This window comes from Abrus precatorius, unplaced genomic scaffold, assembly GCF_003935025.1.
Source record: "Abrus precatorius isolate BTA unplaced genomic scaffold, Abrus_2018 Scaffold2, whole genome shotgun sequence".
NCBI classification, from domain to species: Eukaryota; Viridiplantae; Streptophyta; class Magnoliopsida; order Fabales; family Fabaceae; genus Abrus; species Abrus precatorius.
Genome location: NW_020874362.1, coordinates 26366280 through 26391415, shown reverse-complemented (window position 1 = coordinate 26391415; position 25136 = coordinate 26366280). Strand labels below are relative to the sequence as shown.

The 25136-nt window shown below is 32.9% G+C and overlaps 4 protein-coding genes across 8 annotated transcripts; 3 read left to right on the top strand and 1 right to left on the bottom strand.

The window, feature by feature from the left end:
- Window positions 1–770: 770 nt before the first annotated feature.
- On the bottom strand, window positions 771–7024 carry LOC113857972 (protein IQ-DOMAIN 1). 3 transcript variants are annotated; one of them, XM_027490335.1, is made up of 7 exons: window positions 6793–7004; window positions 5563–5680; window positions 4288–4527; window positions 3729–3956; window positions 2644–2757; window positions 1915–2401; window positions 771–1327 (listed from the first exon to the last, which is right to left on the bottom strand). In XM_027490335.1, the coding sequence occupies exons 2-7, from the start codon at window positions 5644–5646 to the stop codon at window positions 1185–1187; spliced, it is 1296 nt and encodes a 431-aa protein (XP_027346136.1). In that variant the 5' UTR covers window positions 5647–5680; window positions 6793–7004; the 3' UTR covers window positions 771–1184. The 3 variants fall into 3 exon arrangements, with proteins under 3 accessions (XP_027346136.1, XP_027346138.1, XP_027346137.1); XM_027490337.1 differs by having other exon boundaries at window positions 772–1324; XM_027490336.1 differs by having other exon boundaries at window positions 858–1327; window positions 6847–7024.
- Window positions 7025–9671: 2647 nt separating this feature from the next.
- Window positions 9672–12139, top strand: LOC113857468 (dnaJ protein homolog). Of its 2 annotated transcripts, none has more exons than XM_027489398.1 (6): window positions 9672–10094; window positions 10327–10492; window positions 10588–10726; window positions 10885–11161; window positions 11253–11451; window positions 11548–12139. In XM_027489398.1, exons 1-6 carry the CDS (start codon window positions 9945–9947, stop codon window positions 11865–11867), a joined length of 1251 nt encoding a protein of 416 aa, XP_027345199.1. In that variant the 5' UTR covers window positions 9672–9944; the 3' UTR covers window positions 11868–12139. The 2 variants fall into 2 exon arrangements, with proteins under 2 accessions (XP_027345199.1, XP_027345200.1); XM_027489399.1 differs by having other exon boundaries at window positions 9890–10094; window positions 10327–10487; window positions 10586–10726; window positions 11548–12110.
- A 1220-nt stretch (window positions 12140–13359) lies between these two features.
- On the top strand, window positions 13360–17740 carry LOC113858077 (putative phosphatidylglycerol/phosphatidylinositol transfer protein DDB_G0282179). The gene is made up of 4 exons (XM_027490529.1): window positions 13360–13506; window positions 13929–14030; window positions 14398–14558; window positions 17431–17740. Exons 1-4 carry the CDS (start codon window positions 13407–13409, stop codon window positions 17536–17538), a joined length of 471 nt encoding a protein of 156 aa, XP_027346330.1. The 5' UTR covers window positions 13360–13406; the 3' UTR covers window positions 17539–17740.
- A 1424-nt stretch (window positions 17741–19164) lies between these two features.
- On the top strand, window positions 19165–22696 carry LOC113858691. Of its 2 annotated transcripts, XM_027491422.1 has the most exons (4): window positions 19165–19341; window positions 19671–19941; window positions 20765–21012; window positions 21978–22696. In XM_027491422.1, exons 2-4 carry the CDS (start codon window positions 19701–19703, stop codon window positions 22335–22337), a joined length of 849 nt encoding a protein of 282 aa, XP_027347223.1. In that variant the 5' UTR covers window positions 19165–19341; window positions 19671–19700; the 3' UTR covers window positions 22338–22696. The 2 variants fall into 2 exon arrangements, with proteins under 2 accessions (XP_027347223.1, XP_027347224.1); XM_027491423.1 differs by lacking the exon at window positions 19165–19341 and having other exon boundaries at window positions 19495–19941; window positions 21978–22447.
- The last annotated feature ends 2440 nt before the right edge of the window (window positions 22697–25136 follow it).

The following is a 25136-nucleotide window of genomic DNA, read 5'->3' as shown; positions in this document are numbered from 1 at the left end:
CCAAATCAGACTTTTAAAAAGGTCAGACTAAACTTAATAACAAGCATATGACAAGTAATAGGTCATATTCAAGCTTCAAAATTACTAAATAAATAAAGTATATTTATGTAAAGTCTAACCTAACCTATTTTTATTTCTATCAATAATATAATTTATTACAACTTTATTTTATAAGAAACGTATTAAATAAAGTAAGGACTAAAACTTCTCATAGCGAAATTTCATCTTTTCTCGTAAGATTCGTTCATGTAATATTTATCAAAAAAACAAAAACATCTATAAGTAATTATATAATTAATATAGTAAAAAAAACTATAATGCTAATAATGTGAATTAAATATATCTTACAATATTATTATTTACGTACTTACACTAATCATCAACTTGAATCAAGTTTTATCTTATTGATTTAAATACATGAAATTGTAATCAAGCCAATTTTTCTTTTGCTTTACAAAACTTTCAATTTATTTTTAAACTTGTAAAATATTATACATTGCAATCCATTCTAACTACATTTTTCATTGACATTAAGGGCTCAAATAAATAATATATTGTGTAAACTAAGGAAGTGATTCATCAAAATCAAGTTTAAATAGAGAAAAAGAAGAAGATAGGATAACAAAAAAGAATGCTTAGTTTCATCACCTTAATTGTTAAAAGGTCTTGCTAACTGGTTAAGGAATCATAAGTGATTTTTTTTTTTTAATTAAAAGATATATTGGAATACATTAAAAATCACGAGACAAGATACACTAATAATATTTTCTAATAAAATTGTTCCACTCTTGATTATGTTATTTTCAACTGTGGTTCGTGTTCTTACCAGAAAAACAATATCTAGGAACCTGACAATGATAAATGAATACCCTGCAACTTGGTAATAGCAATAAAATGGAAGGGAATGGCACTCTGAAAGTTTTACATCTGAAGATAAATACACCGCATTATCACACAGCTCACAATAATAAATATGCATAATTACAACAGACGTGTGTCCATGATAACCCCTTAACAGGCAAATTCATGATAACACAACCCAATCTCACAAGCAAACCATATCAGCATCTTCATGGAGGAGAGGAACATGCATGTGCATTGTGGTAGCAACCCTTCAACACTTTGCAATACATGTCCAGATAGACAAATGCCATATCACCCACACACTCAACGGAGAATGGAAGCTACATAACTGTGGGCTGTGGAACAGATTTAGTAATATGCATATCCCCCCCTCCATTGAATTTAGGTTTATCCCTCATAGGCTTTTGCACGCCACGCGTCGTTCTAGTAGAATTTTTTGCTGTTTGAGCCCCAGGACCTCCTGCTAAAAAGACATGACATAAATTTAGATACGGCTGCTGGTTACATTAATCTAAGACAATCGGTCATCAGGATTTGGCAATGTCACATTCCTTGTACTTTAAGTTATCTACAAAAGTATTTCTAAAATAAAGAAAACTGCATCATTTGTGAATTTAATCTTATCAGAAGACCTTTACATAAATTTCTAATCAAAATTGATGGTTGATTCCTCAGGAGGGTTTACAAAAATCAGTAATAAAGTTATTTATTTAGCGAATTCTGATGATGTCGTTCAACTTGAGGTGATAATATAATTGCATAAAGGAAGAGTAAAATGCACTCCCATATCTCTATGCTTAAATTATATTACTCTCCCTTCTTAATTTAAAAATTATAGTGCAAAGGCCTAAGAGAAATAAAAGGCAAAAAAATCTAACCCAAAATGGTTCAATTACATAGAAACGGGCCAAATTGTAAGTATTTTCTAAGGGAGGGGGAATGCAAATTTTAAAATACGAAGGAAAGGTAGTGTGTTTTAAGCATCTCTCAAGGTAAATAAGTGTAATTTACTCTAAAGAAAATGCACAAAAAAGAGAAAAAAAAACTCACCATTGTTAGGCAGGGATAATCTTTTCTTTGCCTGCTTGTCTACTGGTGCAGTTCTCTCCTTTGGATTACTATGAGATCTTTGAATTTCAGGTTTTGAGTTGGCATCTTCAATAGGATTTTGAACATTTGCATTAGACTTTGGTTTAACAGACTTTGTGTTTGATGACTCTAGCAAACCTGCTGACTTACTAGGTGAGGAATCACAGCCATCAGAAAGAGAAGGACCAGTTTTCTGATTGGCAAGGTTTGGATGGATATTCGATGGAATTGATTTTGTGTTAACTGATTTTAACTGAGGTTTGATCCCATTTTTACCATCTATAGCCACATTTGCATCAACCATTGCTCCATCTCTCATATTAGTGTCAAGAAAGCGATTCTCCCAAGGACGTACAGCCATCCATCTTTCCAACCAATTCCAACCCCAACTATTTTTATCAGGTTCAAATCCAGAGGAAACAGCCTGCTGCCTTGATCCTGCTTGCCACTGCAGAGAGGAAAAGTAGAAAGGAAAAATCTTACACCCCAAGCTTGTGGTTTAAAAAGAAGAACCAAAGCAAAAAATATGTACGGAGAAAGATTGAAGTTCAATTGATTGCATAACAAGCAATTAATTGTGTGTCATGGTGGAGAATCCTATCAAGGATTTGAAAAGAAAGATTAATTGATGGATGATGCCTAGTTGCCCACCCTCGTAATTAATTCAATGGGAGGATGTTGTAACTTTACCTGATGGGCTAGAGCATATGCCATGGCTCTCTCACGTTTGGCTGCAGCCTCCTGTCTCTTTAATATTTTGGCTTGAATTTCTTCAACAGATCCCACACTATCACACCAACCTTCCTGTATCAAACATGTTTAAGAAAAACAAAACCTAAGTTGTTGCTCACTATAGTGTATTTGAAAATAAAACACAATTGCAATATTTACCACACCAAGCACTAATTTATGGCATTTTGCAGATGCAGTTTGCCATGAATTATCCCCTTCATGAAAACATTCCAAGCACAAATGGTATTCATGCACAACTAGATAAGAAGAAGAAATTAGTTGTGTCTAAAACCAGTCGAAGGCATAAAACTCTGTTTTGGTTCGTTTTGCACATGATTGTTTTTCCCATTTTTCTTCTTTCCTTCCATTCTTTCTTTTTAATTTTTTTCTAGGTTTATTCGTGATTCAAGGAAACTATAAAATGCCCCTCAAATGTTCTGGAAATGCACTAGAACAAGAGTTAGGACTTGGGATGGACATAATTCTTTGCATCGTATTAGTTAGCTTAGCTACTTCGTTTGATTAACAAGCTCTCAAGATCACACTCTCATGGTACTTGGTAGGTATCTCTAACAATAAATTTCTTCCTGCAATTTTCATTTCTCTCCTGTGTCCAAGTTTTTATGTTTCTCATTCAGATGCTCCCACTAGGCATGTCTCAGATCAAATTGACACGCTTCAGTGAATCGTTCACTATATATTTATAGTTCATTCTAAACTTAATTTGGCATCTAGCTTTAGCAAACACTTAACTTCTGATATATGACAAGGAGATAAGGATAGCATATAGCATATATTCATTGGAATTAGAAAAAATAGTGAAACAAAAAACTGTAACAGAATAAAAGAACAACCAGAAAAGCCAACAAACATCATTGCAACTTATTCAAGTGGTCAAAACCAAGAAGAAAAAATATAGGCCCTTTGTCCTAATGTTATGAATTAAACAACTATCTCAAATTCATGAATCTCAATTTTTCTATATTCATCTCCCTGCAAAAGAGAATAATAAAACAAAATCATTTGAGAGTAGTAATGCTTACTTCAGTTTCACGAACACGGGCCTCATTTGCAAGCTGTTGCTGCAGTTTCTCTTGTGCTGTTTGATTTTCCAATGCCAAGCGAACGCGCCTTGCTCGAACACGAGCTTGAACCCTCACCAAAGCTTGCATACAACGGAGAGTTATTGCAGCTTGTTTTCTTACTGCATGACCTCTTACAAGGGCCTGAAGCCTTACCAATCCTTTCAAAGCTCGTAGTGCTCTTCTGGCCTGATATGTATAATAAAAGTTTCCAACTTAGTCAAAGTTGTTACCAATAAATCTATTAAACTGATTAGAATAAACTTCAGATTAATAAAAGAGTAAATAGGGAAGAAATAAAACAAATAAAAAGAAAGAAAATTCATGTAGACATTGTTAAGATATCTCTCACATTAGTTAGGAGTATGTTATTAAAACCTCTTTCAAGTATAAAAAGAAAAGAAAATGAGAAGCATGTTATTAAAACTGTTCTCCAATCACATAGAAATAGACAAAAAAATAATTAACATGATAATTTCACTTCAGATAAACAATAAACCAAACTGATGAGAAAACTTACCAGAAATCCTCGAAATGCTGTTTGAATACGTGTTGCAGCCCATTCTTCCCTCATGATTTGATGATTATGTGCAGCATCTTGTGCTTGTTGTGAAGTAGAAGGTGAATAATGAGCATCAAGGTTTGAAGGGGGGTCAGCATCTCCAATAGGTGGAGTACCATTATTGCTAAACTCATTTTGAAGTTTACTTTTGTCAATTTCGATGGAATGCTTTCTCCGATGCCGAAACTTGCCAAACTTCTGATCATTTAAAAGTTCAAATTTTAAATTAAAACAAAATTTTTTAATGGTATGCAACGCATAATTATATGATAGCCAAAAGGAATGTTTGTCAAGCAATGCATTTTAGAAACATAAAGGCGTACATTAACTTAAACATACAGTTTAACAATATGGAAAGTGAGAGCATAACTCTGAAATTAATGAACCGTTCTGTAAAGCATTTCCAAAAAGTTTCCATTACTCATAGAGGTGGAAGAGGAGAAAGTTCCATTGTTAACACAAAATGATCGTTTGTCAACCATGGACCATGCAGCAAAGTTACTAGAGGAGTTAAAAAGTGTATAAAAATTATTACAGAAAACTTCAATGACTGATAAAAGTTGAACCCTACTCACAATTACTTTGAATATCTTATATCTTTTGCAATGTTGACATCACCTTGCTTGTTGGGAAAGATACCAAAATATTCTCAGATTAATGCTTAAATACGACATCAACAAAATCTCATTTCACTAGGTGAAGTCAATTACATGGATCATATAATAGTATCAGATTCAGTCAAATACCAATTTTTTAAAGATATTATTTATAATGAGATTCCTTTTTTATGATATTCTCCAAGGTTCTTTTTGGTCTCACTTTACTCTTTTCACAAAACTAAATATTATACCATCAACTCTTCTCATTAGTGCTTTTGGTGACCTCCTTTGATACAGAATAAAATCACAGGACAGAACAACATTGAAATTTTTAATGATAAAATTAATGCACTTATTTTAGCAAGTACACTATTTTTTTAGGAAATAAGTCATGAAAAGGATCATGTAACAGAGCACTAAGCACTCAAGGTGAACCATATCAAGGAAACTCATTTGCTTTTCTTTTTTCTGGTGGAAAGGAGTGGGAGGAAGACAGGACACAAGAAATAACTAAGTGATAACACATAGCTTAAGCTAAACTAAAAGCACCATGTGGAAACAACTAGAAGGCAGGAATAGAGGTACAAATGATATAGAAAATACTAGACAAGGACTGAGAGAGAGCTATACTCACATTTCCATCCTTCTCTGAGGACTCGGACTTATCTGATTTCTTTATACCAACCAATGCTTTAATCCACTTCCCTGACACACCCATAGTGTCATTCACTTTATCTCAATCTAGTAGAAACCTGGCAAAGAATTTTTTGGCCAAATCAGGGCAAAAGCAGTTAATTATTATTCATAACCTTAATTAGCAAAAAAAGGTGAACTTTATTGAACTATGAAATACAGAAGTGATGGAGCAAGTAGCAGAGGATTAATACAAGCACACACTTCATTGACAAGAAAACAAACCATTTAAAACTTACAACTAATTTAATTTTGTTAAATTACGTGATTTAAATATCTTGGTTCTATGATACATTGTGACAGGAAAATAGAGGGAGATGTAAAGCTATAGGATTGAAGTAGGGTAGATGGAATGGATGAAAGATACTCAAGCTTTAACAAATAAAATATTGTGCAACAATAAGATTTGCAATTTGTGTGGAACTAACTGAATGGTGGCGAAAGAGTCAACAAGAAAATCAACTTAATGTAGCAAGCATCATTTAAGTGGAGGAACACAGGAAAACGAAATAAAATTAAGTAGTCCAACACCATATTTTCTCATCCTAAAAATGTGAATGCCTATGCTGACAAGCTGCTGTTATAGTTCCTCACACACCCAACTCTGTACCCAAACCCAAGACCTTGACTGTATTGGAGCAATCATTAATTCATTATGACCAAAGATGACCAACACCAAAGGCAAACCTTGTAGGATTTCAAGCTCCAAACTACCAAAACAGTGTACAGGTATGCACAAAGCATGGCAAAAGTATTCTGTCAACTCATGTACAAGTAATTCCATTATTTCCATACCATCATCGTAACAGATCTTACAAAAGTTGAGATTATTGCAAGTAAACATAATTAAAAAAAAAGTAATAATCACCATCATCATAATCATCAACTCGTCAACAACCACAGATGTTGACCAACACCCCTCAAACAAAAAAACTTTGTTTGGCCAAAAACTGATTGATTCAGTTGCTTCTAAAGTAACTGGTGTTTGACATAGATGGCAACAAATTGCTTAAGAACGATAAAACCCCAGAACAAGTCCAACTGTGTGTGGAAGACAATAGCAATTAACCAACATGGTAATAAAGATTGAAACTTTTGAGAGGGAAAAGGAACCCAATTAGCCAAAAAAAGAGTGCAGATCCAGAGATGATAAAGTTGAAGCTCAATTCACCTGAAACCCTGAAACTGAGAGAGGTAGAGCTAAATCAAAAGCAGAAGAAGATACCGTTTTACTTTTAGCCGATAATCCATGACTCAGTGAGTCAACTACTGGATTTTCGCATCCAAATTATGCAGGTTTGAGTTCAGAGTTTCTTTCTCTAAATGTTTCTTTTCTTTATGGGAATTTGAGCATTTTTTTAAGGTCCTTTTCTTTGTTACTGGAACGAGGTCGTAGGAAAAAACAAGTGCCGGCAGGGAGGGATGACAGGTGTCTTCTAACGTGCGCCGTGGGAAATGGATAGCAGAGAAAACGATGTCGTTTGGGGATCGGCGAGTACTGAGGATTTGTCACTGTCACCTCCATACTCGTGAGGGCCATCAGATAGAGTCAATCACGGAGACCCCTCCAACTAACCACTTCAATTTTTTACTACTCTCCAATTAATCCATTTCTTGTTTGGTTAAAAACAATAATAGTAATTAGTTGTTCAATTAAATTTAAATATAAAGATATTATTAAAAAATTACACTTATTTAATTATGAATTATGATATTAACAACAAATTTAATTCTGTGTTAGCTAGTATAATAAATTTGAAATCAAAAGTGAAAATGAAATATAAATTAGAAAACTAAAATAATAAAAAGTAAAAAAATTATTTTTGCCTCTTAGAATATATTTTAGTTTTCAAGCATTTACTGGAGGGGAGCTTTGAGTCAAACTTATAATTATTAAGACCTTTAATTTGAAAAGGATTAATATAATCATACATTTGTTATGATTGTCACAATTCCCGCCTCTCTCCTATTTCACTTTTTTGGCACAATTTGAAGGTTGAGAAAAAATTTTCTAAGATTTCTTAAATCAGTGTAGAATTATTGTTTTACAAATACTTTGTTAATTAATAATTATTTGAAGTTAACCATATACGTTAATATAAATAATTAGATCAACACTTTACATGTATTTATAGGACATCTAGAATCGTATTTAAATACATTTTAAAATCACATAAATTATAACTATTAATATTAAAATATAAAAAAATTGATCAAACATGAATGAATACACATTTAAAAACTTATTTTAAAGTGACGATTGCACTAACTTTAAACAAGAAGATCCCTCGACATGATTGAGACTGCGTAGCACACTAGTCTCCTTTTTAATGCTCGTACTTCGTGCAAACATTTCATTTTCTGTTAACCGTTTGGGTAGGTTGGATGAGTTAAAAATACTCTCATCAATGTTTTTAACTTGCTAGATTTAACTTTTTAATTTAAAATTATTATAATAGTTTTATGATGCGTCGTAATGAAAAAGGTGCAAAAATTTATTAGAATGGTTAAAAATATTAGATAAAAAATTATTATAGCGATTAATTAATTAAAAAATATATATAAAAACATTTAATAAGATTTTGATAATATTTATAATTTTTATTTTATTAATATTTTTAGAAGGTTCAATTTCACTTGTAGTTTACACACTTTAATACATTATTTACTTCATCTATCATTACTCGTGTTTATTATTTAATTTATACTGTTCTTCAATTATTCGAATAAAATCTCTCACCACAAGCATTCATCTAATACTAAATAAAAATATAATATGTAATATATTAATAATTTATACATACTTAAAGGAATATTTTAAATTAATTAAAATAATTAAAAGACTTTTATGATTATATATATTTTTAAATATTAATTAATATAAAACAATAACATGTCCACAACTTTTTTTTTTAATTATTGAATGTAATTTTGAGTTACAAAATTGATGTTAAACAAAAATAAATAAATAAATATGAGTAATTAAAATTAAAAGAATAAAAATTATTCATGGATTAAAGTGATAGAATTTAAAGTGCAATTAAGTACATTAAATAATAAACAGGGGTTGTGACTTTACTGTATTGAAATGTGTAAAAAAAAAACTTCTATTATTATTTTGAATTAAAATATATTAAAAAAACAATTAACTTTAAATTAGTAATAAATAAAAGTTCACTATTGCAAGCAAGAGAAAACATTTTTCTAATGAGATTTGTAGCACAATGCATATTCTAATGACTTGATGCACTGTGTTTTAATTGACGTGAAATCAATAATAAATTATGAGAAATTATAATGTATTAAAAATAATATACATCTCAAGCGTTTTAATGTAAAATCCAACAAGTTGATATCCGTATTCAAGCAAACGTGCGTAGTGCAAGGAATCCTAATCTATTGATTGAGGCAATAACTACAAAACAAACATACAAGATATGAAAGACACTAAAACTAAGGGTTCTCTCTCTCTCTCTTTTTTTAAGGTATAAAACTGCCTCGTAAATTGACTCATCATTTGTAGTAAAAAAAAAATCAACCCATATATAGGTTGAGTCACTTTAAAAGTAAGGTGAATTTTACTTGGCTAAATTTAAATAATCACAAGCAGAGATTCAATAGGGTAGAAGAAAAAACATGTTAAAAATGTAAAGCAAACAGGGTTACACTACCTACAAAGTAGTGGTATAGCAGGCACTTTAAAGAATCAAAAGCACAATGCAAATAATTAAAAACTTATATATATATATATATTGACAAATGAAAGTTAAATTTTATTGGGTCCATGGTGGTATATTTAGATAGGTTGTTGAATAATCCTAGCAAAAGTATGACAAACTTGTGGTGGTGATTTGAGAACGCAAATGGTTAGAGGATGTCCATAGACGAGTCAAATTTGGGTTCTGGCTGGCGCCAAAGGAGAGAAAAATAAGATCAATTTAAAAAAAAAAGAAAAAAAAAGAAAACTGAGTGGTATTTCCTAGAGCTTGCTAAGAAGGATCTAGAACAAAATCCCACGGATGATACTCACATCTAACGGTTCACACCTTCAACCTCACCTATAAGCAAAACAAAAATTCTAGACCCTTCCCTGGTGGGACCCACGTGACGAGGCTCCATCCTAACCGTCCATTCTTAATCCTAAAAAGTAAAAAACAAATGTAAATGTAAATATAAATATAAATACCAACGCTAGAATTTTCATTCCTTAGGGTGATACTCCTTCTTTCTCTTTTTTGGTTGGGATCTAGAGTCTTCACTTCTCGTTCTCTTTGTTGCTTTTCGCTTACTGAAACTAGGGTTTCGATCAGTGAGGAATTAACCATGTTTGGAAGAGCACCAAAGAAGAGCGACAACACCAGGTACTATGAAATCCTTGGCGTCTCCAAGAACGCTTCGCCGGATGATTTGAAGAAGGCTTACAAAAAAGCCGCCATTAAGAATCATCCCGACAAGGGTGGTGATCCCGAGAAGGTAACTGTCTTTTACGGTTTTATTGATTTTAACTATTTGATTAACTGTTGAGTTTTGTTGTTAGTTAGGGTTTCCTTGATTGGTTTAGGGTTGCAAATTAGAGTTTCCCTTGTTTAGGGAGAAGTGTTAAAATTTTCAGTTGCATTGTATTGATGTTGGAGTGAATGGTTTTAAACTGTGGTTTTGCTGTTGTAGTGAGGCTTAATCGTGTTTTTTGGTATTTTGGGTGTAGTTTAAAGAGCTGGCTCAAGCTTATGAGGTTCTGAGTGACCCTGAGAAGCGTGAAATCTATGATCAATACGGTGAAGATGCTCTTAAGGAAGGAATGGGTGGTGGTGGTGGCCATGACCCGTTTGATATCTTTTCCTCTTTCTTTGGAGGGAGTCCGTTTGGATCAGGTTCGGTTATCATGAATGAAAGGATGCTTTATTTGATTCATCTATGATTGTATGTGTGGGTTGTTTGTGTTTAAGGTATTAAGGGTTATGAACAGGTGGTAGTAGTCGAGGTCGGAGGCAGAGGCGTGGAGAAGATGTGGTTCACCCTCTCAAGGTCTCTCTGGAGGATCTTTACCTTGGGACATCCAAGAAGCTCTCCCTGTCCAGAAATATCATTTGCTCTAAGTGCAGTGGGTGGGTATATTGGAACTTATTTTTGGTTAATAGTTAATTTTAAGTGAATATTTGGATCTTTAGTGTCTGTTTAGTATGGATTTTGCAATGTTTGAGCAAGTGTGATTCATTTTTAGACATGATTTTCTTACATATTGTTGTTTGTGAATTAATTACAGCAAGGGTTCTAAATCTGGGGCTTCAATGAAGTGTGCCGGCTGTCAAGGAACTGGTATGAAGGTTTCCATTAGACACCTTGGTCCGTCCATGATTCAGCAGATGCAGCATGCTTGCAATGAATGTAAGGGTACTGGAGAAACTATTAGTGATAGAGACCGCTGCCCACAGTGCAAGGGAGAGAAGGTTGTGCAAGAGAAGAAAGTTCTTGAGGTTATTGTGGAGAAGGGAATGCAGAATGGGCAGAAGATTACATTCCCTGGTGAAGCTGATGAGGCGGTATGCTGGCATGCGAATCATAGTGTTACTGACATTCAGCTTCATGGAGTACTGAATTTATAATGAATCGTCTGTTGTTTGTGTTTTGCAGCCAGACACAATTACTGGGGATATCGTCTTTGTGCTTCAGCAGAAGGAACATCCAAAATTTAGAAGAAAGGCTGAAGACCTTTTTGTTGAGCACACACTGTCCCTCACTGAGGCTTTATGTGGCTTCCAATTTGTGCTGACTCACTTGGATGGACGTCAACTTCTTATCAAATCAAACCCTGGGGAAGTTGTCAAGCCTGGTATGTAAATGATTCACACCTGACCTTTCTGAGTCTAAATTTGGTTATATTATTATGTGCTAAGGAAATTCTTTCTTTTGCGGGTTATACATGTAGATTCATACAAGGCTATTAATGATGAGGGAATGCCAATGTACCAGAGGTCATTTATGAAGGGAAAGCTTTATATTCACTTCACAGTGGAATTCCCTGATTTTCTAAATCCTGATCAGGTTAAGGCCTTGGAGGCTGTTCTGCCACCAAAACCTTCTTCACAGTTGACAGACATGGAGCTGGATGAGTGTGAGGAGACTACACTTCATGATGTCAATATGGAGGAGGAGACAAGGAGGAAGCAGCAAGCTCAGCAGGAGGCTTATGAGGAGGATGATGATATGCCTGGTGGCGCACAGAGGGTACAGTGCGCCCAGCAGTAGTGACTTTTGCGGCGAAGTTAGAATCAGAGTTGATGATGATGATGATGAATATTATGATAATGTTGATGTTCCGTAACCATAGTGTGGACTAAAGATAAGTAGTGTTGGATCGAATGAATATGAATTTATGAGGAAGTAAACAATGTTTGACTTGCATTTTATTGTCGAAGGGATAATTTCCATTTTGACATCCTAAATACGACACTTATATAAGTTGGTTAATTTTTTTGAAGTGTTTCTGTTTTTGCTTATTGGAACTTTATTGCCCTTGTTTTCATCTTGTTTGCTAACGAAGCTTCTGAGAGGCGACTTCATGGGAAAATTCAGTAAAACAACAATCATCTTATTTCCTTTTGGGCTGAAACCTTGGCTCAGATTTAAAGCTACGATCCAATGAAATGAAAGAAGATAGAATGAAAAAAAAAAGGTGAAAAAAATGGAAGTGAAGGGAAGTTCAGATGCATTCTCCCCAAAATTGCTTTTCAATTTTTTATCCTATTTTTAAACATCACATCCTTCCGTCAAATTACATGAGGAAAGTTAATATCTGAATATTTTTCAAGAAATAAAAAAAAATGACGCAGATAACAATATATTCTCCTAAGAAATTTGATAAATTTCAGTAAAACTAAATCACCACCATAAATAACTGGGCAGGTATTTATAATATTATAAATGCTGACTTGTATCGATCTGGGTGTCGATGCTGTAAGATTTTTAAGCTCCTCGCTTAATAACATTCAAAGCTTCGTTTGACATGATTAGAGGAGCTCGTACTTAAAACTTTTTATATGATTAAAAATTTGTAACAAAATTTCCAATTTTAAGCTCATTTTTATAACAAAAAAAAAAATAGTTTATAATTGTTTTTTATGATATTGACATGTTATCAAACTATTCATTTTCAGCATTCATAAGTCGTCCTAAACATATTAGGTTAGATGAAACAAAAATCTATCCTAATCATTGAAGGAAATTTGTCAAAAATGAGAGAAATATTTACTTAAGCCATATTTTTGTTAACAGCTTTTTTTTTTTTGTGATCAACTGAATGTAAAAGAAAATTAAAATTAAAATTTTAAATTTTGATCAAAATAATATAAAATAAAATTTTATATTTAAATCTCAACACTAAAAGACAACACCATCAAAATATCTCAATTGTCAGTTTCTAATGCATAGATAGCAACACACCAGTAACACAAGTGTTGACTTTATTTTATTAAACATTCTTTGAACACTAATGAATTCATCATTTCTAGTAATTATTTTGAAAATTAAATTATATATATATATATATATATATATATATATATATATATGGTTTTTTTTAATCAACAGTTAAGTGGGGTTGTTTATTATAACGTATTAGCTTAGACACATGATAAGGTGAAGCTTTGTATGGCATGCGGGTCACGTGGGGCCTATGCGCAAGGCCTTGTATATTTCAATTATATAAATCCTTAGCAGAAAGTTTGTGTGTCTCTTCCCACACTCTTAATTTCTACACACACTCTCTTCCTTCTCCTTCAACAATCCATGGAGTTTCAACCTCTTCCCAATTTCTACCTTGTTACCCTATCCATTCTCCTTCTTTCGTCTTTTCATGCTCAGGCTAAAGTTAGCTTCAAATACTGCGGTACTTTACGCCCCCCCCCCCCTCTTTCTTTTGACTTTTTTTTATATAGATATTATTATGATTTTGATTAGGGGGACGGGGAGTTAATCTCGATCCGTACAAGATTAGATTTACTTAATATATGCTCAGGTTTAATTTCAGTGTTCTTTGTTAATAATAATTATTCATCTGCACAGTGTGTTTCCTACACCCTTTTCCCACCCCCGCCTCATTTGGAAGTAACTGCACGATCCTTCAATTTTAATGGGTTTCTGTGAAATAAAAAACTTTTTTCTTTTAAATATCAATCTGTTATTTTAGATAAATTTTGGTGACTGTGATTTCGTGTAGTGCTGGTAGCAGTTATACCTATGTTTCGGATTTGTTTTAGATTGAGATATCTCTTTCTGTCTATTTAATTTTCTGCTAACAAATATTTGTAGATAAGAAGGCAGACTATGCTGTGAAGGTGACTGGAATTGAAATATCACCAAACCCTGTGGTGAGTGGCAAGCCGGTCACCTTTAAGATCTCAGCTAATTCTGGTATCTCTCTCTTTCTCTCTTCTTTTTCATCTAGTTTTGCTGTATTTAAATTTCCATCAAATTTTATCTTATTTGTGCTCAGTGGTATTTTTATGTGATTACAGGACATACCATTGCCTTGCATTCAATGTGAAGTTGACCACCAATAGTTACATTACTTACTTATATTTTAAGATTGTTTTTAAGTACGTGTAAACATAATAATAATAATTCATCTAAAAACCCGTTGTTCACAAAAGATTTGGAGGATTTATACAACCTATCATTATATTTTGCTCATTTCGTTTGTTCCTTATTAATTTAATGTGTCACTTATCTATTTTAATGAATTATAAATGTGGAGTTTTTCTCTCTATCCTTCATGCAGGTCAAGCTATCTATGGTGGACAGGTGGTAATTGGAGTTTCATATGTTGGGGTGACTGTCCATACTGAAAAAATTGATCTTTGTAAAGAAGTATCCTGTCCTGTGGCTAACGGGAATTTTCTGCTTTCTCATACGCAAACATTGCCTGCGATTACTCCACCGGTTAGTTTCAGTTTATGAAATAAACATTCTTAGTCACAATGCTGAAGACATTCTAAAGATCGAACTTACCTTGCTTTCACACAACTGATTTCCTTATGCAAATAGACTTTAAAATGTTGTCTCATTCTCTTTCTCTATGATGTCATATATCACCTAAATGTAAAGAAAAGTTATTTTACCACTAGTGAACATGAAAATAGGTGATATGTTGGAATACATTTTTCATCCATGATGGTCACAGAGATAGAGGTGACCCGATGTAATGTTGGAACACATTCTGTTCGTCTAAATTTGGAATCTTGGTTGACTAAAAATGTAATTTGACTTTTGGGTAGTGACTCTAAAAATAATTTGACAGTAATTAGCTTGTTGTGTAACTTTCTTGGGCAGGTTTGGTGGATGTATACTTTGTACTGTATCTATATTCTAGTACACTACTCTCTGTGTCCTTTTGGATAATAACATCTAGTCCACACTCCCCTGGTCCTCCTCTTAGGGATTGGTGGTGTGGTGTTATGGCTAGCATTTAGTTGGTCAATTTTCTAATTAAATAATTGAATCATACCCTTCATATTGTTTCTTTCTGCTAAGTTGTTTGTCCTTGGTTGTTCACTTTATTATGATGATGAGTTTACATGATGCCAAATAAAGTGGCAAGATACACCCAATTTTTCTTTAGTGCAAAATATTAAGATAATTTTATGTATTTTTTTAATAGCATGTTCTTTGCCGCTCAATCTCTTCAGCATACATCTGTAACTCATTAATATTTCAAAATATGTTTTGAGGATTTGGGTTGCAGGTTGATGGTTCAATTGAAGCGTGTTATTCGTATAATATGTTTTTAGTAGTGCAAAATATGTTAAGGTGTTTCGATATGTAGGTTGATATTTAGAAAAGGCTGTGGTTTCTCTCTATTCTGCTCCTTACATCATTTTAAGCATTTTCACTTTTTCCGTTTTTCCTTAATTGGACGTTACATATACTACAAGCTACATGGTTAAAGTATCTTGGATCTCTCACAATGTGATTGGGTGTCATACATAGAGGTCAAGCTAGGTGGATAAAATGGAAAAATATTTATAAAGCGTGACTTGTGATCACCAAGGGAAAAACTGTACCATACAACTGTTAACCATTGCTCTCTATGGTAGAGAATATTTGGCAGTGAAATGCTAAGTGTACTGTGTAGCAACGATGAGATTGTTTAGATGGATGGTTAGATGTACAGGAAAAGATAAGATTATCAACAAATGTATTGGGGAGAAATTTGTTGCAGCACATATTGAGAAGATTATGGAGACTTATCTAAGTTGTTTGGACTTACAAGAAGAACACCAAAAGAAGCTTTAGCAAGAAATTTGATCAAGTGGAAGATAATTTGATTAAAAGTGGTAAATAAAGACTTAATAAAACTTATGGAGAAACCATTAGAAAATACCTTATTCAAAATAATTTTACTGAAAATTTGGCTTTTGTTCTTTCAAGAGCCAGGCAATGTTGATGATCAATGTTGGTTCCACCTAGTGGGGTAAGACCTGGCGGTTGTTGATTTAGTTACACCTCCTTTTTACTTGAAAATTCAGATTAATAAATTTCTTTTCAAATCTTTAATTAATGTTAATTCTTGAACATCCAATTTTATTGGGATCCATTTACACATATGATTACACATGAATTAATTTATTAATTTGTTAGGTATTCGTGCTTCCATCTAAAGTTCCTTATAAGATTCTAAATCCTTTTTTTGAATTTATTGAATGTCAAGAAGCTAGTCTAGAAGTGTGATTGTTAGTCCTTTCCCATTGCAATTGGTTTGATGACTCTTATGATTGATTATCAAGGGGCATTTAAACTCCAATAGGTAAGAACAATCCTGAAATGTAAGCTACATGCTTTACTTTTTAAATAAATAAATGTGCAAGCCCTTGGTTCTTATTTTTTGGAGTCAAGCCTTAGAAATCTCTTCAAAATATCCACCAAACCAGTCACTTGAGCTAAGCCTGGCCATACTGGGAAGTGGACTGAAGGTACAAGGATTTTCTGGACTGATAGGTGCATTTTTGCAGTGATGGATGGATATAATAGGATATAAGAAGAGGGTGACAGTTTCATGCAAAAGTAAGCTTGAAGAAGGTGGGAGATGGATCTGGTAAAGTTAGAGAAGGTGCTGGAACAGTGGCACATATACTTCTGCTAACTGTCATGCCTTCAACGCAACCATCACTACCCTGCTTAAGGAATTGTGGGATTAAATGTGCATTTCGCACGGTGTAGCAGTGGCACTCTACTAAATCCCAGCTAACCTCAACTGAATGTAGGTTTTCCCTTGAGAAGAATGGCATTGCCAATACAATCCTTGTGTTGATGATGGGAATCAAGAGTTAGGAGCAGTTATGACAGTTATTATCTAACAATAGATCTCAGTGATGAGGACAATAACTGTTATGTTGGCAATTACAAGTAGAAGAGTTAGGAGCACTTGCCTACTATTAGAATATGTGCTAGTTATGAGTGGTTATGTGTTACTAGAATATGTGTAATAAAAAGCTGTCATGTTGGCACTTGCTGAGGGAGAAGGGTCTACCCATGTTAATTCATGATTTGTATGGGTTGAAGCTTGATCTGAGCATTCAAGGTAATGCACATGGATAAGGTGACTGGCAATCAACATCAATTGACGCATATTGTATTGGGTCTTGGTTCAGAGTCACAGTGTAAAAAATTCTTGAACTTTGTTTTCTTGGTTTAATCATCCTTTTCTTAGATAATAACTTTCTGTTGAGGTAAAACTTTTCTGTTTTGATCAAACATTACATTATTGGGTTTATTTCCATGTTGCCATTTTAATGTTTTCTTTTCTTTTTTGCAGGGATCCTATACTCTGAAGATGACTATGAAAGATGACAAGGACAAGGTGTTAACTTGCATTACGTTTAATTTTAAAATCGTTCTTGGATCTTTGTTGTCTGATATGTGATGTTTCCCTTTGCATGACTGATAAGGGGTACTCCTTTGCTTTGTTGTTGTCAAGTGTTTTATTGTAATGTGTGCTTCACCTCACAAGAGATGACATGTAAGGCCAATATGGTCTATTTTTACTCTTCAATTTGGACTTTGAATTTAACTTAACTCTAAAAGCTATCTTACTGGTTGAGAATTATTTTAGTATTTATAAGTTCTATTTTGATTATATTTGTAGTGGACGTGAGATCTCAATAATCACGGTTGGGTATGACATGAACAAGTGATGTTATTTAAGGTCAATGGCAAAAATCTTTCTTTTGTGTGGACTTAAAAAGTATGATTTCCAGAACGTGTTCATACCAAATGAATTGAATAGGGAAATATTTGACAGTTGAAAATCAAATCTTAAAGATGTAAACTGAAAGACATCAAATATCATATTTCCTTGGGATTTCAGGACCGTTTTAGAAAATGTAGTTCCATGTGAAATTTGAGGTCGAAGGCACGCATGGAATTTTACGAGAAAAGGTTTCTCAGGGCTAAATATGTTTTATGGTATTTATAATTTAAAGTGCATTTACCCACTAAGTTCGAAAGATAATACACATTTATTTTCTTTAGAAAAGAACTTATTATAAACTAACTTTATCTACCAATATGCACAGAAAATGTTATTGGACAGCCAAAAAAAATAAAAATAATAACAAAGAAATGGCAAATAAATAATTTTTTTTGGCAAGTCATTTTATAAAAGTACATTCGTATTACCTAAATTTTTTATGAGATTCAAAAGCAAGCATTTGGTAACAATTATCAAAAGAAAAATATTTTAAAAAAAAATCGCTATCAACAATTTTTGGAACTTCATCATTTATTTTTTATTTTTTATCTTACTCTTGTACTTACACAAAAAATCACTAATGATTATTTTTAAACTCCATATTTTCATAATTTTTTAAAAAACACCATATTTTATTATATATAATTTTTAAATACACAAATATATAAAAAAATCTTACAACCGCATGAACATCTATTAAATTTTTTAATTTGTTTAAAAAACAAGTCTTTAACAAATTTTTTTGCTTTAAAATGTTGAAAAAAATTGGCAACTTACGAATTATTCTTTACATAATAAAAAACTCAATCTTATTTTTAAATACAACAAATATTAATTATATTCATCTTTACATATCGAAAAATTAGTTCTTGCAACATATGGTTTTATAAATAATAAAGAGGATGCCCCTTCCCCAAATTATTCTAGGAACCTTTTTTTAGTGTTCATTAAAAAAAAATCAGCAATTTTTCTACCATGTTTTACCTAGATTATAAATTGAGAACAGTTTTTATACTTATTCTTATTATATTTATATGTCTTTCTCATTTTTTTCAGTACTTAGAGATTTATGCTTTTCATATAAAACTAAATATATATTTTTTCTTTGATAAATTATCTAATAATTTGTTTATACATTTTAAATTATTTTTTATCAATACTAAAATATATTTAATTAATTTTAATAATAATGACATATTTATAAATTATGTTAAAAATAAATTTTAAAATAAATATATTTTTATAATAATAATAATTTTAAAAACCTTTTATGTATTGCAAGTAGCCGCACTGTTCTTCCTTCATCCATCGTGAGTAGGGTTTTCAGATTCACAATTTACTCTCGTCATCTCCATGCTTACGAGCTACTAACGGTTCTTTTTCTCCGTTCGATTATTGAATGCGACATTCCAATTTCTCTCTTATTTCGTTTCCGTAGCTCGATAATCAAAAAACATCAAATTGCCTGGTGATTCGGTACATTATCTTGATAACATTACTGAGATAGAGGGTTCTCATTTTTCGTTAAAAAAATTATCTCTTAATGCAATAAGTTGCCATCTTAGATTTTCTTGAATTTTTAGTTCGATTTCTCTAACCCCAGGTTCTCTCACTTAAATATATAGCTTTAGTTCCCAAATTTTGTATGATTCTGTGAAATATTCTGCAATATATGTTTCAGTTTGTTAGTGGAGCGTTTTCATATGAAACCAGAATATAAATACATGCATGATTACGTACAATTGAAGTGCGGTTTATGTGGTTGAGTGATTGGTTTGAGATTTTGTGGCTTTGATGTCTCATAGGTTGTGTTCACATAGGAGTTGTTTGTGACAATGAGACGGCAGGGGCAGTATGGTGATCCATCTGCCAATGCTTATGTTGGTGCCCAGGTGCATCATCATATGGCTGGTCAAAGGGTGGAGACCAAGTCTGGTAATTTTGAAGGACGGCTAGAGACCTTTACTCCGGAGAGAGAGAATCTGTATGCAAATTCCAAGCCAGAGGGTCAGTGGAGATGGGAAACGGATGAGTCAAAGATGTCTAATTCAATGAATTCTCGAATGTTTAGTGAAGGCATGTGTTATTTGTTACCTCTTCATGCTTGCTTATCCTTCTATTAACCTAGCTATGTGCTGCATCTGGATTAGACTGAAGCAATCATTAAACTGGAAATATCTCGTGATGGACACAAATAGTGTCAAGTTGTACCTAGATGTCGTTTTTACAACTTTTCATTTTGTAATTAAAAGTAGTGGTTAGTTGGCGAAATGAATAGGTTCATATTTTCCAAGGTTAATTAATATATTTTATATTTTTATATGAGATAGACAAACATATAATGTCCTATAGTTTTCTTATAGGGGCTGTTTTCACTAAAACTTAATAGTACCTACAATGCAGACTTAAGAGGAGTGGAGTGTGTATGGTATATTTGCCACTTTTTTTTGTTGCTAGAATTGAGGCATACGATAAATGCTATCATGAAAATTAACTCACATTCCGCATTTATACAAACCTTTTATTCAACAACAATCAAGTTTTATCTTAGTAGGTGAGGCCGGTTACATGGATCACACGACGCTATTGAGCTCTGTTAAAAACCAAATTTACAAAACTTTTATTCAACAATCCAAAAAATTAATGGTGTATAATAGGACCTACAATGCAGTTCCTAATCTATGTAAGATGAGTTTAACTCTTGATGTCATCTCCGTTGGATACAATGATATACTAGTTCAGCAAACATGGGCACTTCTACAGAAACTATCTTACTTTTGAGACCATTAAAACATTAGCTACCATGTCTAAAATGCCTGGTTATCGGTCTGCTTTTTATATCATGGAAGTAGTTTTCAAACTCTTAAACTTAGGGGAACCATTGCATTTTCTAGTGTAGGTCAAGGGCGTGATGCTTCAAGGCCCTATTTTCAAGGGCAGAGGCCTGATCCTAAGTTGGCTTTGCAGAACCGGAGCAGTAATGATTCCAGATCTCAGGCTCATGAAGCAGATATTGATGTTGGATATGAAGGAAATCATTTATCACAAGCTTTTGAGGGTCTTGAGCAGAATTTTCATGATGACATCATGAAACTCACCAAAGAACAGAATGATGCTGAAGATGCAGAATATGCCAGGCACAGAGAGGTTTGTGTTAAGCATAAACAGTATTTTTTTACTGTCTTCTTGAAATACCCAAAATCTTCTACACATATCATGACTTATATACCTTTTTTCTTTGGGATGAACCTGTAGTCATGCAACACCCTTGATGGATTCAATCCGGTATTCCAGGCCTCACTAGGTTAACTTACCGGTTACCACTTGGGCATCAGCACACAGCCATCTGCAGTCTAGAATGCATCATGGGCATTTAGATTTTATAAACTAATGATCAGAACAATGAAATCAATTAGATTTTTTGGTCAAATAATAGTGTTCCAGGGTGTGAAACTTATTCCTAATATTCATTTTAAAAACTTGTCCTGTTCTCATTTGATGACTTGTCTTAGTTATGGCATGTATATTTACCTGGCTGAGATGGCATCATTATGCGTGTTTTGTGCTAGTTTATAGTCAATAATATCTATAAAAATTAAGACAGTCTCATTTTTTTATGACTAAATGTGGTGATGATCCAAACAGAAAGGCAAAGAAAAGAGAAACTTTATTAGACGAACTTGTTTCTCCTTTTGCATCTTTTAAACTATGACCTAACCTAGTATTTTGGGTTCTTGATACTACTTTAACTTAGCTAAATGATTCTTACCTATTTTAAGAATACTTTTTGAATATGAAATGGATGCATGAAATCACCTTTGCAAGAGTGGTGCTTTTTTATTCTTGAGATAGCTTCACATGTCAGCTTATTGTCACCACTTGATCTAGTTTTGTCACCTGCATCTTTCCTTTCCTTGTATTTAAGAAATCTATGCAATATGTTTTGAAGTTGGATTTTTGCAGCACATTGGCCACGATCATGATAATCAATCATATTCATGAATTCAATCGTATTCATGTTGAATTCTGCAGATTTTGTTATATATTATCTAAAACCAAATTCTCAATTCCATTGAGCTTCAATAATGTTCCATTTGTTCTTAAATTTTCAGAAAATAAATGCAATCAATACTCAATATGAAGAAAAACTGGCAGCACTCCGTGCTCGATATAGCAGCCGCAGAGCAGAATTGCTTCAAAGGGAATCACATGCTAGGCAACAGCAGTACCAGCAAACCGTAAGGGGTCCCTACCCAAGCAGTGGCATGGCACCCAGAGACCCTCATGGGTACAACAATGTTAATGCTTCAGCTGCAGGTGGAGACGTACAAGGAGGCTATTCTGCTGATCACATTGATCCTTATAGAGAGCGAGCTCGATTTCTTGGGGGTTCTAGAGATCAAGGATTTGAGGCTAGAGGTCCGTATCCTGGGGGGCGTGTCTATGACACTGGTTCGCGCTACTACAATTGATTTTTGACCCAAAGGTTCATCCTCTCATTTGGGGCTCTACTGTGGTGCAATTCAAATTGCTTATATGGACATCATCAATGTTGTGTCATCGTACCATCATCAATTCAAATCAACGGTTCTTAGCAGCTCTGTTCTGTAAATGTAATCAACATTGAAGCTGCACACTTTAACGTGATGTTGTGTGTTTAGATGTAGGACCGCCAGGATGTTTGTTTGTTTGTGCTTATGACAGTCAATAACATTCAAAACTTAGAAATAGAATATTCCAATTGATATCAACCACATAAAAACCATGTTTAGCTCGAGAGGATGGCATGGGTCGGATAAATTTGTTGCTACCATCTATAACAACTAGAGATCAACAGAAGAAACCGTGCGCTTCTGCTTCTAGTCTAGCTTGACCGTGCTTCTGATTCGTTGAAGACCGATAAAGAGTTTAAGACCGTAAAACAACAAAACCAAAATCAGAAACAAAACAAAATACATTTGTTTGAGTGAACTTAATATTATCTCTAAAATTGATTCTAAAGACAGTACAAGTCTGCCTCCACTAGATAGAATTTATTTGTTCTAAAATTAGGTAGAATTTTTTTTTGTAAAATTTTGAACTACTGAATATAATTAGGATGTCCAAATTACTCTCGGTTTTAAATTTACATTGCGGCATATGTTTATCTTATTATAAAATGTGAGTATTACAAATGAATAGGGGATAAAACTGAGATTTATCTCAATAGCTTTGTGATAGGAAAAGGCCGTGATAAACTTGACTTGTGACAGAAAAAAGGTAAAGAAGAAAATGTTGCGTGTTTCCCCAGTGTTGCTTAGTTTCCGATTAGATTTTTTTTTTTTAATAAAGAAACTACAAGGTTATTTTCATAAGTTTGGCTCATTTAAATTGCTGAGTAATTATAGTCATCTGTAAAATAACTGAAACTTTTTTATTACTTCATCCGTTACAAGATCTTTTTCTTCTTGATGGTAGCTTTTTGGCCTTATGGATCATATTCATTATTTTATGCAGGGTCAATATAAACCAACATTGGTTTGTCCTATTTGTAGAAAGTTCTCAGTGACATTTGATCCATTAATGTATTTATCATTACCTCTGCCTTCAACAACAATTTGGATCAATGACTTTATCTGTTGTTAGTAATAGCATTGCTAGAATTACTCATCCATTACCATATACCATTTTTGTCCCATACAATGGAAGATTTGAAAATCTGCCTCGAGCGCTAAGCATTGCATGTTCTCTAGGGGCTGATGAGACTTCATTAGTGGTATATCTTTTTCAATTCCCTTCTCGAGTTTCTTTATGGATACATATCAATCATGTAGAAAACTATATCTCTGAATCTGGAAATAAAACACATGTATGATTCCATTGCAAAAACTGAAAACACACTGATTAGCCACTGATTTCGATCAATGGATAACATTTTCTTTTTAGAAAAAAGAAAACCATCGACTTTGACACAAACCTGGTTTATTTACTTGATCCAGACAAATTTTGCTGGGTATGTTGTTAGTCTCATAACTTCTGTTTTGATTTTGCTTTTGATTATTTTAAAATTTATGCCAGCCCCTTACTTGGATTTGGTATTTCTTATTCATATTTCAGTGCAACTGGGTAGCCTACAAAAGTCAAAACAGTTACCAAATACCGGAAGATTTTTATAATTTAATTATATCTTGTGAAAAAACAATAATCTGATTGAAACACATGTGAGTGAAATTGATGCTTATTGAGGTGGATGGTTATTACTTATTGTTAAAAGTACATTTTGCTATTCTTACAGAAGCACTGGATTGTGGTAGTAGTACCTTAATGTCTGACATTTGTTAGTTCTCAGCAGCATGGACCACATTTCTATTTTCGCGTTAAGATGTGGCATAAGCCCTCTTTGATTGTTGTAGTACCAAAGTACTTGAGGCAGCCTTAAGCGATTCCATCTCTAGGACCACTGATTTTTCACATTCTGTTTTGTAATCTGTGGTTCTCAGTAGTAAACACATGCTCCCCATTCATACAACTTCTTTTGACATCATTTGCCCAGGTAATGTTCACAAACTGTTGCTGTATTCTGAGTGCCTTTCATCAGTGTTATATAGAGAGTGGATGCATCATCCAGTGATAAAATCCTTTCTATACAAGAGTGGGAGAAGTAAATTTGAACTTTATAATTATACATAAATAATTAAAATTAAAAAATTTATAAAATTGCATGATCACTTAAAAAAATTATGTGATTAAAAAACTTACATGGCTTATTTTAATATTAACCATTGTTCCCCTCACTCCCATACGAAAAAGGTTATCTCATTTAATACGTCACTTATACACATTGTAATGCTTTATCTCATGAATGTGATTATTTTTTGTTCTTCTTGCTTTTTTATTTTTATCAGTTTCAAATAATATAAATAATAATAATCTTTTTTTTTTTTTCTTCCTTTCTTTTCTTTTTTCTATTTTTTTACTCTGATTTTTTCTTCTCTTCTATATGATACACCGAAGTATTTCAAATGACAGAGAAAATAAGCAAGAATTCTTTGATACAGTCCATATTTTGAATAAAGAGCCGATCACAAAGTCAATATGTACAGTGGAGGAAAAAGGGAAACATATGATGAGTGACATTGAGTGTGTACCTTTTATTTCTAGTGCTAATTGGACTTTTCCTGTAAATAAAAGAATAAACTATACATTTCTTTTAGATATGCCTAAATTATATTATATTATTTTATTTTGAAAAATGACACTTTCTTTTAAAATATTAACATTTAGATTTTAGT

What these genes read in the sequence shown, in the direction of transcription:
- LOC113857468 (XM_027489398.1), top strand. Translation starts at nt 9,945, where the DNA reads ATGTTTGGAAGAGCACCAAAGAAGAGCGACAACACCAGGTACTATGAA. An exon ending in ATTTGCTCTAAGTGCAGTGG is followed by an intron (nt 10,727 to 10,884) that starts GTGGGTATATTG and finishes AATTAATTACAG; the next exon opens with CAAGGGTTCTAAATCTGGGG. An exon ending in TGGGGAAGTTGTCAAGCCTG is followed by an intron (nt 11,452 to 11,547) that starts GTATGTAAATGA and finishes TTATACATGTAG; the next exon opens with ATTCATACAAGGCTATTAAT.
- LOC113857972 (XM_027490336.1), bottom strand. Translation starts at nt 5,646, where the DNA reads ATGGGTGTGTCAGGGAAGTGGATTAAAGCATTGGTTGGTATAAAGAAA. An exon ending in CAGCATTTCGAGGATTTCTG is followed by an intron (nt 3,957 to 4,287) that starts GTAAGTTTTCTC and finishes TATACATATCAG; the next exon opens with GCCAGAAGAGCACTACGAGC. An exon ending in CATATGCTCTAGCCCATCAG is followed by an intron (nt 2,402 to 2,643) that starts GTAAAGTTACAA and finishes TCCTCTCTGCAG; the next exon opens with TGGCAAGCAGGATCAAGGCA.
- LOC113858077 (XM_027490529.1), top strand. Translation starts at nt 13,407, where the DNA reads ATGGAGTTTCAACCTCTTCCCAATTTCTACCTTGTTACCCTATCCATT. An exon ending in AGTTAGCTTCAAATACTGCG is followed by an intron (nt 13,507 to 13,928) that starts GTACTTTACGCC and finishes AAATATTTGTAG; the next exon opens with ATAAGAAGGCAGACTATGCT. An exon ending in TAAGATCTCAGCTAATTCTG is followed by an intron (nt 14,031 to 14,397) that starts GTATCTCTCTCT and finishes TCCTTCATGCAG; the next exon opens with GTCAAGCTATCTATGGTGGA.
- LOC113858691 (XM_027491422.1), top strand. Translation starts at nt 19,701, where the DNA reads ATGAGACGGCAGGGGCAGTATGGTGATCCATCTGCCAATGCTTATGTT. An exon ending in TTCTCGAATGTTTAGTGAAG is followed by an intron (nt 19,942 to 20,764) that starts GCATGTGTTATT and finishes TTTCTAGTGTAG; the next exon opens with GTCAAGGGCGTGATGCTTCA. An exon ending in AATATGCCAGGCACAGAGAG is followed by an intron (nt 21,013 to 21,977) that starts GTTTGTGTTAAG and finishes TTAAATTTTCAG; the next exon opens with AAAATAAATGCAATCAATAC.